The sequence below is a fragment of the Hyalella azteca genome, unplaced genomic scaffold (genome assembly GCF_000764305.2).
Source record: "Hyalella azteca isolate HAZT.00-mixed unplaced genomic scaffold, Hazt_2.0.2 contig10335, whole genome shotgun sequence".
Classification (NCBI taxonomy): Eukaryota; Metazoa; Arthropoda; class Malacostraca; order Amphipoda; family Hyalellidae; genus Hyalella; species Hyalella azteca.
The window spans coordinates 390317-404419 of record NW_025940379.1 but is presented as its reverse complement, the minus strand read 5'-3'; the positions used below and the strand labels follow the sequence as shown (position 1 = coordinate 404419).

At 36.8% G+C, this 14103-nt stretch overlaps 1 protein-coding gene across 4 annotated transcripts in view; it reads right to left on the bottom strand.

Moving 5' to 3' along the window:
* Positions 1 to 1548: 1548 nt before the first annotated feature.
* The window catches only part of LOC108682366 (leucine-rich repeat-containing G-protein coupled receptor 5A-like), a 78927-nt gene continuing 66372 nt past the window's right edge, over positions 1549 to 14103 (bottom strand). Inside the window, exons 12-18 of one of the 4 annotated variants that reach the window (XM_018171517.1) lie at positions 13336 to 13479; positions 12649 to 12720; positions 10292 to 10462; positions 9514 to 9785; positions 5843 to 6004; positions 5251 to 5445; positions 1549 to 4823 (exon numbers count right to left, since the gene is read on the bottom strand). In XM_018171517.1, coding sequence (XP_018027006.1) covers positions 2773 to 4823; positions 5251 to 5445; positions 5843 to 6004; positions 9514 to 9785; positions 10292 to 10462; positions 12649 to 12720; positions 13336 to 13479 — 3067 coding nt within the window. In that variant the 3' untranslated portion in view covers positions 1549 to 2772. The remainder of the gene's footprint in view (positions 4824 to 5250; positions 5446 to 5842; positions 6005 to 9513; positions 9786 to 10291; positions 10463 to 12648; positions 12721 to 13335; positions 13480 to 14103) is intronic. The other 3 variants (XM_018171518.1, XM_018171519.1, XM_018171520.1) reach the window with 3 other exon arrangements.

The following is a 14103-nucleotide window of genomic DNA, read 5'->3' as shown; positions in this document are numbered from 1 at the left end:
AGCAAAGTCGAGGAACGAGGTCGAATTTATTAGCAATAGAGTCACTATAGCGCCTTGTCGGCAATCAGCGCGGTTCGAATGTAAGCACTGGATTCTAGGTGAGAAAATATATCATATATATAGAAATATTGGTACGAAGAAAAGCTTTGAATATGTTACATCATTGGAACTAATTTTTTTTCTTTAAATTGAATTGAAAATTTGGAATACAATTTTTTCATCATTGAATTTTACTTTTTTGTCACATTTTAGCTTGGAATTGAGAAATGGGGTGTGATATAGCGTAATATGCCGAAATATCTCATATACATGGATTGACTAAGAAATCATCATACCAGGCTAAAATCACGTATAATTTAAATACCAGGCTAAATCACGTATAATTTACTGACGCATTATTACGAAGTTTTAACCCAAATGCCACAACGCATTTTCTAATTTTTGAAACTCTGAAACACTAATGAAATGTTGCTTCTTCCTGTAGTGTTCAGTGCTAACACGAAATGCTTTGTAATGCTTTAGCACGGAATGAAAAAAATTAGACTGTGATTTAATGAAAATTCCAGGTGTCGCAGCTGTTTCTATCATAACTCTAGAACGTGAGAGGCTTATGAAGCAAAATATAATATACGAGAATTTAAAATGTATAAATGAATTCGAATGAATTCTCAGATCATAATGTTAAAAAGTTAAAGCGTTGGTATTTCGACATTATATTTTATAGTATAATTATTCCAGTAATCCATCTGACGGATACCACATACTAGTAATTTGAAGGATTTCAATCTTAACAATCCCAGCTCAAACCCGCGTCAGTTATCAAAAGATCTCACCAGAAGGCCAGTTTTAGACCTCCGGTAAATCAAGTCACAAAAAGAACAAGAATCAACGACATGCCCTAGCGCCAACACTTCTATTCCATTCTAACACAGGAGTTGTGTCTTCTACAATACTGATAGGAGCAATAAATTTTAGAGGTTTTCATAATTTCAACCGGGGGTAAAATAGTCTAACTTCGTGGGTCTAACAGTAAAAAAAGAAAAAAGATTAAGTTATAGCCTCTAACATATCCATTAATAAATTAGAGTATATATTGAATCTGAGCATACGTAATTTTAGGTATTGAACAGTGAAGCAAAGCATATAATTTTGTGTCCGATCTAAATTTAATTTTATTAGCAGCGGGAATGCGTAAGGGATCAGAAAGCCAAAAATCAAGCCTCTATTCAATAATTTTCTGTGGTTGAGTTTCAATTTATGATTTAATTAATGGTAGGCAATTGAGACGCTAATCGTGTTAATTATTAATTGAGCTACTAAATTTGTATTAGTCAGCATCTACTTCAAGCTAACAGGATACTTTTGTTTTAGTATTATAGGTTATTTTATTTTAGAATATATAACAACAATTGCACAGAAAATGAGAGAGCTGTTCAAGCCCACAAATGATCTCCTCCGTTAAATGAACTTTTAGATTGAAGTGAGTTTGATGGTTTGAAATTAGTTGTGAAGTGTTTGTTAAATCTTCATGGATAATGAAAAAGAGTATAACACGGTCAAGTTTTTACTCGTAGTCACGTGACATCTTGACGATAATTCAGACGAACATAAATATGTAAGGGCAGTCTCGAAAATAATTGTAATTCGTAGACTTATTTGTCAAGTTTTCAGATAAAATCTAAGCAATATAATGAAGCTTCTGACATTGTCAAATGAATGCATATAATTATGCTTCGGCTAACTTTGATATCAATTGAATTGAATGAATTTATTGGAGATGAAAATTATCATAATTACAAAGAAAAGGACTGTAGTAACCTGTTGATGTCGATCAGGTACTAGGGCGATGAGAAAATTTCTAGCATTCGGAGCAGTAAATTGAAAATAAGCTGCAAAAACTGTAATTTTTTTTCTGAATCATGATGAAAAATTGATAAAACTGACCATTGAGTGGAAAGTGAAACTATTTTCAAAACTGTTGAACTTGGGTTGTTAGAAGGCGGCTGCCTATTGAAATAATTCTCTAAATAGTTTTAATCACCGCATCACACTTGTTAAGTCACATAAATATGCCATTTGATGACGAAGGAGACACAGTTATTAGAGAAATGGAGAGTTAATTATTTAAAATATGTATAAATGGCACAGGAATCCCTCAACACCCATTCGTTAGTAATAGCCTCTGAAAATCCGCAACAAGATCGAAAAAGTCAGAATTGCCTCTTTTTATAATTTTACGAACTGTTTCATCATTACTTCATGGGTGTATTTTCTCAGAGAAGCTACCAAACTTGCGTATCATTGAGAAAGACTTTAATAACACATAACTACATTAGTTATAAAATATTCGATGAAGAAAATATGCGCTTAGACACAATAGCGAGCTTAGGAGAGAGCGTAAAAGACGTTTGTTTACTTACTAGTTTCAAGAGTTGAAGGAAGTTCACTGTGAATGACCTTCAATAACATACTAAGTGATACGAAAATAAATTATCGCTAATACTACATTTACATTCACTATTTATATATAGCAATCCTCCTCGCTGGAAGACAGCCTGAACATCGAAACTGAAGTCACGCAATACATTTAGTTTTGTAAGACCAAAATTGTTTTCATCTTTTATCGCAATAGTAATAAATTCTGAATGAGGGAACCCAAAACATTTCCATAAGGAATTACCGTATGAGTTTCAGAATCACCTCAAGATAGTGATTACAATTTTCTTTTCAGCCCGCGGTGAATTATTTTATATTATATACATAAAAATTGAGTTATAAAAGTGGATCACCCTCAGTCGGAGGCTCTTCAAGGGGAAAATGAGTTTCGAGGAGTCCTTGCGGCACGGCTGTGTCAATAAAGACGTCATATTCCTCTTCTGAAGGAGGACTCACGTCGAACAGCGGCGAGGGTTCAACATCGGCAAGAATCACAGGCATTGTTGCGACACGTCTGATGTAGTCCTTGCCGCCATGCAGCGGACACGGCGAATCGCAACGTTTCCGTATGTTGCCATCAGATGGATATCGTCGACTTTTATAGTAACGTGAACGTAATTTCTCTTTTGGGGTGGTATGAAATCTGTAATCTGTTTTTTTGATGGCCTCTGCTATCAAGGCCCGATCTTTATCAATATCTTCTGTTGCAGCAACGGACATGAAGAGTCGATCTTCTGGCGGCGTGTCTTCTGGCGAGGCCTCAGTTTCTAGTTCCTTAGTGACGCTCATTGAATGAGATGAAATAGTGCTTAACTTTCTTGGAATAAATCCAACGGCTAATCCAGCTATCCGATAAGTGGGGGCCAGAAAAGCGGTCACCTGTGTCATGTCCTCCTCTTCGAGACTATCTTGCTCGTAAACACAAGATAGATTGTCCCGCAACACCGAATGGTTGTCAGCATTTGGGTCACATGTTTGATTATTTGATAAGTAAGACTCTTTCTCAAGAGCTGTCTGTCGATGAAGTTTCGGTTTAGAGGTTCGTTTAAAGCTGTTTCCATTTTTTGGCGTGTGTTGAAGAACCATGACTGTCGGATTCAATCCAGAACGGCTCTCCCCACGCCGTTCTCTGAAAGAACCAATTTTAAGTGACATTTGAGAGTCATTTTTACCCAAAACTCTCGATGCTCCACTGGAAATGTCCGACGAGACTGATGATCGGGAAATTCTCCAGGTTGAGGTAGAGGCCGTTGTGGCGGAAGAGTCATTTCTCGATGAAGACAAATTGCTCTCCTGTGACGGCTTCCGTGTCAAATACCAGGAACTATTTCGTCGGCGGTCTAACAACCGCAATGAGAGAGGCATCCTTCCACGTTTCCAATTGTCTGAATACGGAGAGCTGCAGGCATCACTCGACATTGAAGTATTACGAAAATTATTGTTGCCTATCTTATTTTGTTCATTAGAAAATTCATTGTTCATGTTTCGTTTAGACCGTCTCTTGTGACAGTAAAAAAATTTTAAAATGGAAATTCTTAGTCGTTGTGAAAAATTTGCAGGTGGTTGTTTCTTCGCCTGGCAGTTACAATCGTCCCCATTGGATTTGACTGATTCTAAGGCGCTGTTTGTGTGCGCCGGAGTTTGTCTGTTGCTGAAGTTGGACGAGTGACGACATCGGCCTATGCCTCGTGTCACTCTAGACTCTTCAATAGTCTTGCACAAAGTAACGCAGTCTTTTTTAAACTGCTTTGTCAACAGTGCGTACAGAAATGGATTACAGCAAGAGTTAAAAGGTAATACGAACACCGTAAAAACTTTGGCTTCTTCTAAGGTAATAAGATGCAGCCCAAAGGCTGCCGTTAATGAAAAGAACGCAATAGGTGCTAAACATATGAAGTCTGTGAATACTAAAAGCGCCATACGCTTTGCTATACGAGAGTCATTACTATTCCACGCTTGAGAACCACGTATAGAACAATATATCTTTAAATAACACATCATTAATATCACGAACGCAGAACCATTTATAAACATGAGAATAACTACATACATGAGTCCTGCTCCACCAGTTTCAAAAGGCAAGCAAACGGCAAATTTTCGGTAGTCGGAGATGCCGACCAGAGGAAGAGCTGCCATGGTGCCTGCGAAGACCCATCCTCCCAACATGACGTACGCTGCGTGGCGTAATGATAATCGCTTGTTGAGATGCATGGCATGCGTTATTGCGTAGTTCCTTTCAAGTGTGATGACGGTAAGCGTGAACACTGAAAGTTCTGAACTGAACACTCCAATGAAGCCCGCCACCTGGCAGCCAGTTGACATTTGCCACGGAATGGCGTACATTCGAAATTCTCCCAGAGTTGAGGCGTCCACCACCGCTAAAAAACCTGAAAGAAAACAGTTGGTATTTTTGACTCGATATCAATGATTAAATGTGAAAAATTTTTCCATTCTCAGTTACATAGGATCCTTTACTTGATAAATGATAACGATATGTTTCACGTCTTGTTTTTGTATACTCTTAATTCAAACTCAAGAAACTTCGATCAAGACAAATATAAAAAGTGCATAAAATTCTATTAATTAATAATATCGAACAAGAGGCATTGTCTGTCATTTTTATTTCCATTAGTAGGTTGAAATATATTTAAATAAACCAATGACAGCACGAATTCAACGTTTTTACTTCTATAGCGCATTAATCGAGTCGCATTTCAGTACCGTTATACCGCTTTTCTGATGCCTAGCAATATAAAACCATTAACGATCTTATATTATTAGAAACATGTATCTCATTAGCCTCTCAATCCTCACCCAGATAAATGCCCATGAAGAAATCAGCGAGGGCGAGATTGGCTACCAGGAACCTTGGTACGTCGATCTTGGACCTGGCGAAACACAGCACCACGACCACCGTGCCGTTGCCGAGCAGCGCCAACAGGAAGACGATCCACACGCCGCACCTCAGCGTCCACCAGTCGAACAGGTCGCGGCACGGCATGAAAGGACCTACAGTCGCAACGAAAACAAACAAATGACTAGGAAATTCAAACGAAGGACTCGAGTGTCTAGGATATACGAGTCTGCATCATGGCCATCGTGGCCAGGGCATTCAGATATGTAAATATTAAGCATTAACATTAACTTTCTCCATGTGAATCGCCAAAGCCACAGGTTCCTTCCTCTCCCCATTCAACCCCATACCAACCTTAAATACCAACAGTAAACCTAATTGTGCGCATAGCGCCTTTTTGGTCATTTCCTTTTTTCCTTGCTTTTCTGGCTATTCGGTGCCACCTCCTGTATTGATTTTTGAACTTAAATGCTAATTTTATAGAATTATGAATTTTATGATAAGATAGTAGGAATTATTTCCACAAGAAAAAGTTTGTTGATGAGATAGTACCAGGCTTGGGGATGCACAGCACCGGCGCTCGAGGGTAGAAGGGACGGTCGGTGGAGCTGATAGAGGGACCGGAGTCTGGTAGCAAGTCCTTCACCACACGAGGGGTGAAATCTTTAGCAAGTTTACTCCAGATGGTGCCGAAGTCTTCGGCCATTCCATCTGCTGAGTACCAATGTAATCATGATGACTTGTACGTTGTAACGAGCCTCAAGCTCTACGAGGTACCCATAGGCATACTCGCCCGAGTCCTTGTGAAATTCTTAGCGATAACAACACTGACAGAAATTTCATGAAGATATGTTAGATTAACCCAAAACTCGTCTGCATTTAGAGTAAAGTATAAAGGTCACATTGAATTAAAATTCGTAACGATTGAATTCTCAGGGCGTATAGTAGGTGAGACACATAATATAGACAAACTTAACATTGGCGCCATTAAAACGTGTGAACGAACTTCTGCAGAAACATCAAAAAACATTCTAGATCATACGAGACAGAATTATCGTAGAGTTGCCTTATTTGCATTAAGCATTCTTTTCAGTAAGAAACAATATTTTATCGGGTTTTATATCAGTAACGTTCAATAATGTAGCTGGGGATTAAAAAAGTTGTTCAGTTATTACTAAGTTAATGGATTCGTTTCAATTCAGAATCAAGCCGCAGCTCAACATCTCTATTCGATATGCAACGATCGACAATATTCTATTCAATTTGAAGAACTTGAAATTCTCGTGGACACAATATTAGATTTTAATGTTAATCCCGGCTTATGTAATTACCTTCGACATGCATACCATCTAAATAAATAGTTCAATTCAGAAAAAAATACGAACAGCAAAATTTTTTAAACCATGATGCACTCAAAACGAGTGAAAAAATATTTAAATGATGACTGAGTGTGAGGTCAACCAAGAGTTCAACACAATAAACAGCGCGTGCTGATGTGAAGAAAGAGAGAAAGCAATGATATTGTTAGATGCGATATTTTTCAATAATATAAAAAATAATTATCATTAGAAACCGATCCCATTTGAATTCTATAGTTTGGAAAACTTTCAATTATTCGAAAGTTATTTAAAACGGTAGAATTCTAATAAATGGTATAACTTGCGGTACGCAATGCATTTCAGAAAATAACGAATAGAAACAAGCGATCCCATTTTGTGGCGTTCGCCCTATTGCATCCAGATTGCTTCTTGGTGTTTTCGCCACCTATGCCACCTTGCTTGCCAAACAGGCATTTGAAATGTTGCAATATCTGAGTGTCTAATATTCTGAATATTTTGAATTATTTATTATATTTACCTGTTGCAAGCAACTTTTCATTCGTGTGTTCAACTTTTTGAACCTATACAAATGTAGCGCTGTTTGATAGAATCAGACTTATGTGGCCCACATACTCGATAGAGGATTCAACAAACATAAATGACTTTCTTCAGGGGCTCATACGGTTAAAGAAACACGATTATAATGATTCTAATAATCGAAAAGATATATGAATAGATTCCAAGTATTCTCCACCGGTATCAGCTCAAGAACGCGCGTGGCGGAGATTCCATTATCATCCGTTCCATTATCATCCGTTCCATTATCATCCGTTCCATTATCATCCGTTCCATTATCATCCGTTCCATTATCATCCGTTCCATTATCATTCGTTCCATTATCGTACGGATGAAGCCAGCTACTTCCCGATTGCAGGCGAATTAAATTACGCTTTTACTGCAAAATTCTCAGTTTGATACCCAGCCCACGCAACGCCGGGCGTATCATTCATTCACATTCAAGCGAAAATTAGATAACCATGAGAATCCTTCATGGTAATTATATTATCCATTGGCACATCAAATTAAATACAACTCGGAAAATTACCACGTAGTTCAATTATTTGTACGCAGTTTGTAGTTTAAGTGTTAGCCTTTTATCTTTATTCATAATAAAGATAAAAGGATTCATAAACTTTATTCATAAAACAGGATTAAAATTATTTATATAACACATTTCACTCTATATTGAACAAGCGAAAACCTGCCGCTATGTATGTGTATTTTTTCCTATAAATTTCCCTACTCACATGCCGATATCTTGTTATTTGACGACACATTCGAGAAAACGGGAACGACGAGGAATTATCGTTGTGAGGACGAAAGATTCCTTCACAGATATCTTGTTCATTTCGATAAGGAAAACTCTCGAAGCATCCTTGGCGTATTTAAATTAAAAGAACCTATTGCCTGGTATTCGGTTCTATAATTTCCTAATCGATTTATTCTGCTTTCAATATCGAATTCAAGTGCGTTTCAAAGGAACATGTGATTAATTTTATTATAAAGTGCCATCGGCAAGTGGGAATTAGATACCGTACATAGACAGTCAAATAGTTCTGAGTCTTCAGCAGAAGAGTCGGGCACCCCATCTAATTGTTTTATCCTCAGCATCACAATCACAATTATCATCACCATCTTCTCAAAAAAATAAAAGTTGTAATTGTCTAAGGATCAACATCACTGCTTTTGTTGCGGACTGCATTTAGTTCATTCTTATCGATATTGAGAATATATAAAGTTATAGCACGGTCAGAAAACTATTTTAATTGGGAACTATATTCATTATTGAATGGTAAAATTACCTACTTATAATTTAGATTGCAGCCTTTAATAATTTATTTCGCAGTTGTACCAGTGTGAACCCGAGGTGTCTGTAGAATGTGCAATATAGGCGATATCAGACACCAACAATCTAATAGCGAAGGATCAGGAAACTTGGTGTTAGTCTCAAAGGCTTTAAGTTTCAAAGGCTTTAAATGTTAAAAAAAATGTCTAGAAATTTACTCGCTATAGTGTGAATGAATTTATGGGCGATGACAAAGCAATGATCGTTCCTTAGCAAGTCGGATGACCAGTGAGCCATCACTGCCCCTATTTCTAGGCACCATACGCAAGCAGTTGCAAAAGTTGGGACCGCAGTTAGGTTTTTGTCGTGAATTATGATAATCAGTAAACCTTCTAATAATAGATAGATCCTGCCCAAAAAAACACCCAAACATTCCTCCAGAGCTCTTCATAAAAAAATTCGAATTAGTGATTGGAGTTGACATGCCATACTATTTAGAAATGGTCTCATGAGAAGATTTGCTTTAAATGAATAAATTGGAAAACCGTTTCACCCAGTTTCTGGTCTTAGTGATGTCACCTCAATACCGGTCATGATGACGTCACCAAAATTCCAGTTACGGTGATGTCACCTGCAGTTCACGTTTAATATAAGCGAGCTGCACTGGACATCCATGCAGGCTTGACATGCCACCAATATTGGCACCAAATCTTTGAAACACCGAGGAGGAGGAGGAGAGAGCCGAGACCGAAATAGTGAGTGGGGTTAGAAAAATGATGTGAAATTAAAAAACCAAAGCTAATGTTAATTGAGCGGAAATTTAATAGTATAACAGCCTTAAGTTGATGTTTTTGATGCGGAGAGAAAATAGAATATGACTCATATGCTCAACTAATATATGAATGAATGCAGATGAAAAAGTCGTAGGTCAGGCAATTAGTAACGAGAAATCTAAATGATTTAGAACTGATGCCCAACAATTTTATTCCGAATTAAACAAATAACGAAAAACGAAGCGTCACTACGAAAGTGAAGATAATGCCGCAGCGAAAAGGCACCTGACACAAAATCGGCGTCGGTGGCAAGGGGAGGTTCAGTTTGCGCCGCTGCGGAGGATCTCTTGAGGTTAGCAGACAATTGCTGTTCACGGGTTTTGAGAGCTGCGTCAGAAGCAGGTTTATCAAGCGTGTCATCCTTACCCTTGTCTGACCAGAAATCTGACATGTTCAGTAAGAGCGAGTTGTCGAAGTCTTGAATATCTTCCACGTTGTATATGACATCTTCGATATACCTAGGAGGTTCTTCCGTGGCCATACCATAGTCGTCGTCTCTATAGGGAAATTCACAACGACGGTGTATTAGAAAATATTATTCCTCAATATGATAATTTTTTACATTAAATATTGCTGGATTAAATCATGGGAATCGAACCTAATATCCCAGAAACTTCGAGATAATCTCGTGTCAAAAATGTTCAAGGAGCTGAAAAAAAAGACACAATTTTGCAACATAATGAGAAGCAAGTGACGCCTTATTTTCCCGGCCGGTACGAGTAAAAGTAAAATAATGGAGGGTGCAAGAAGTCATTTTTATTTCCTATGAGGTTGTAGGGAACTATCCCCGCATGAATATCGTCTGATGTCGCATATAGCGAGCATTATTATGAGTAAGAAAGGATGTAGATAAAAAGCAATAGAAACCGTACACAGGCCGGTGAAAAACTCTGCGCAGTACATCTAAAAGGAGCACCATAATTACTCCGTAAACAACAAATTGCATATCTAGTCGGACCGTCAACTGCAATGATTGGACACTCTCAGGTCTCTATTGACGAACCTCAAGTAAGGGCAGCAGTGATAAGCATAGGACAAGACGAGCGTGTGGGCGGCGTGGAAGCGTTCGGGGCCTGGAAAGACGCGCAAGTGGCGGTTGTGGTGAACCTTCAGAGTGACCACGTGCTCAAGACCCTCCTCAGGAAACATGGACAGATCGTTGTTTCCTAAATTGCTGTGGAATATATACGGTATTACGTTATTTCGTAGTAGCATTAGGGAATGAAAACTTGGAGGAAATTATCATAGCAAGACTTACTTTACTCTACTTGGGGATGTAATCGTCCTAGGGTAAGATCATTGTTGTTGTAAAGACACAACAATTATTTAATTCTGGTAAATATCAACATTGTCTCGAGTTTAACAACTTTTGTATAGTTCAACTGATGTGACTGCAACGTTTGAACCAAATTACGAAGAAAAAAAATGTTCAGAAAAATTTTAATTTATACAAATACGTCAACATTGTCGTCTGTTTCACTAGTTCCTAAAGACATCAAACTGCCAGACTGAAAACAATCGAAAAGCTGTTACATTATTAGTGTTATATATTGTGTTGTTACATAAACTTATTACACTGTTATATTGTTTGTGAGTAAGTTGGAAGTGATTATTTTCCTACTTAAAAGAAATAATCTAGATTCATTTTTTTAAATAAAGTAAAAAGAAGAACTCAGTAATGAAACTGCAAGTCCAGGCTAAGCTTAATGTGCGTTAAATGATAAGCTACTCTGTATTTCAAGGCTAAGGATCATTGCGCCAAATAAGAATAAATGCAAAATTCGGCCAAAGATGTGTGGTTTCTATATTATTGGGCAATGTTCACATTTTGCACAAAGAAGAGATGTGATTTAGAATTAATAACGTCCTATTGCTATTATATATTAATTTTTTCAATAATAGTTTATTTAATAGGCAAGAATCATAAAGAGAGATCTACAGTTTTTTTCGTTTCATTCGTGCATAATGGAAGATAAAATATCCGTCTAATTTATTAAGTGGTTGTGAAAACATTAGGAATAAATAATTATTGAAGAATAATTAAATTAAGTACCGCCTCAAGCTGCAGATTAGATCAGCATTCATGCGACTTGCGTTATATGTAATTTAAGAAATACGAATATGATTATGGATGAAATGCATTTGAAAATTAGACAAAAATTTTAAACATAAATTCAGTAGTTAAAATTATTGAAATATCACAAAATTAAATCAAAATTGTTCCTCGCCAGACTAGGCGCATCAAGATGTGGCTGGAATTGTAAAAAAACATGTCTGCAAACCAGGCTGAATTCTTGCAAGGCAACATAGCCACGGAGGATCAGGTGCTTTATTTTTCTTGCTTCAGGGTAGAGCCCAAGAAGTCTCAATTGTCAGGCGACATTTCCACGTAGCTTTAAGTGGCAATACCATTTATTTTCGCACGACCGCCCTAACGCACCACTTGTCGTTGCACGGACCATTTCAACAAAGACTGGGTTAGTTTAAAGCCGCTGCGATAGGTTAATGTCCGCCAAATCTCTTCACAAATCCCTTCATTTGCATCAGATGCAGGCGTCGCGCGCAAATTTGGCAGGGTGTTTCAGTCGCTGTGATTGATTACTGGGTAAATATTCTATCTTAAATGGCATGACGAAGTTAAACAAGAGCACATAAAATATATTGGTGAAATAAAATTTGATTTGTTAACGCAGTCCAAAATATTTTTTAGTTTTTTGATGATACTGAATTTCTGTGAGTAGACTAAATTGTAAAATTATATAGGGGCAACAATTTTGAATATCCATTAAATATCTTCAATCATAGTAAAATAACACATTATAAAATGATCTTCACTGACTTCTCCCATCTCTTCTCTTATCCCTCTCAATATTAGGCGGATACGCCTTTAATGAAATGTTTTTTTGTGTGTCTCAACGTATTAAATTAATTTTTCCCAGCGAATTTTACATCACCCTCCATGAAAATGTGCAGCTTGTGATAAGATAATTCCATTTATCATTTCCTAGGCCAGGAATTTAAAAGCAAAAACAATACCACAAAAATTCACCATATCTTTATAAGAGAAAACGTTTCGGAGTCCAGCTCCATCGTCAGTTCACAAAATTCAGTTCAGAAGAAGTTGATTGATTGTATTTGTGTTTCTAGATCTGAACTTCTTCTGAACTGAATTTTGTGAACTGACGATGGAGCTGGACTCCGAAACGTTTTCTCTTATAAAGATATGGTGAATTTTTGTGGTATTGTTTTTGCTTTTAAATTCCTGGTTAACTTGCGATTTAAGCAAACAAGTGATTTTAATACTTCCTAAGCCATATATGAGTAATAAATATGAGAGTCGCGAGATAAATTCGTACTCACATGTCTTTCAGCTGCTGCAGAGGGAGGAAGGCTTTGGGGCCAATGGCGGCTATCTGGTTGAATTCCAAGTTTCTGAATGAACCGTAAAGTAAAATTGTAAGCGATGGAAAACAAGTAAATTATGTAGGGCACGCATATTTATGGAACTAAGAAAATAATGTCGTATAAAAGTAAATTTTCAAAAAGTGAGCATATTCAAACTGTTATTGTTCTAAAATCTTCATGAAACTATTAAGAACGTTCCCAGTTCAATAGGATAATTGTAAATGCAGAAGATCTATAATAATAGAATTAATTATAATATAATAATCGACTTATCATTGAAAAATTGGTATTTATTTAGATTTTCCTCAATGTCTGAGTCTCGTTTGTTTGGGCACTTATGGTAATGCAAAGGCAGTACCATACTGGTGTGGGCAGTACTGCAGAGAGGAAGTGTTTCAATTCAAAGTGACTTTTCAACTTATGGAAAATAAACATGTCTACTACCTGTATTCTTAATTTAAATTATTGAAATTAATTCTAACCTTTAATCGGAATGAAAATTTAAAATGTTCTGTGCACTTCTACATAATAAAAATTTGTGGCTCTATATAATAAAAAATTTTTAAAGGATTTTTTCCTATCGTCAATGACTACAAATAATATTGTATTATAATTATACAAATGATGCTCAGCACAACTTACAGAGTTTGTAAATGTAGTAGACCGTTGAAAGCCCCGTCTTGGAGAACAGTAATGCGGTTTTGCTGTAACAGCAAATCTTGAAGATTTTTTTGGCCCAGAAATTGATTTTCACCGAGGGAGTTGATGCGGTTGTGGCTCAAGTCTCTGAAAAAAAAATAAAAGCTTCGTCAGAAAATTACTCGAACTATACATTGTTTTATACACGAGTCAACGAACAACGCAGAATCAAAACAAAAAGATAAAATGAATTTTGCTAAATGAAATACATTTTTTCGTCTCTGATAAAAAACTTGCGAACATTACGTTTACAATTGTTAATTGTCAGTCGGTGATAAAATGTTTGCTAAAAATAAAGTAGAAAAATATTCATCGTTTAACTCTACGGACTTTGCTCCTGCGATTTCAGTATCTCCGAACAGCTGTCGTTTACTACGTAAATGACATGACCATATTTTGTATGGTAATAAATTCATGAAACTTCCAAATGGACACTTTAAACACTCATCCCTTTTTGTTCCGTCCGTACAAATACAAATCACCTCAATAAATTCCAATCTGAACTCTCGTGAACTATCGGTTCATTCAAATGCATGCTGCTGCACGGCTCTGCTAATGACAATTATAAAAAACGAGCGGCATTTTTTACCAAAATTCGGCTTCAAAAGTTGGATGGCTTTGAACTGAGACAAATGCGTCGAGTACATGAGATTCATGGATCAGTGCTCCAAACCAATAATTTTATTGCAAACTTAGCAATTTTAGAGCCAA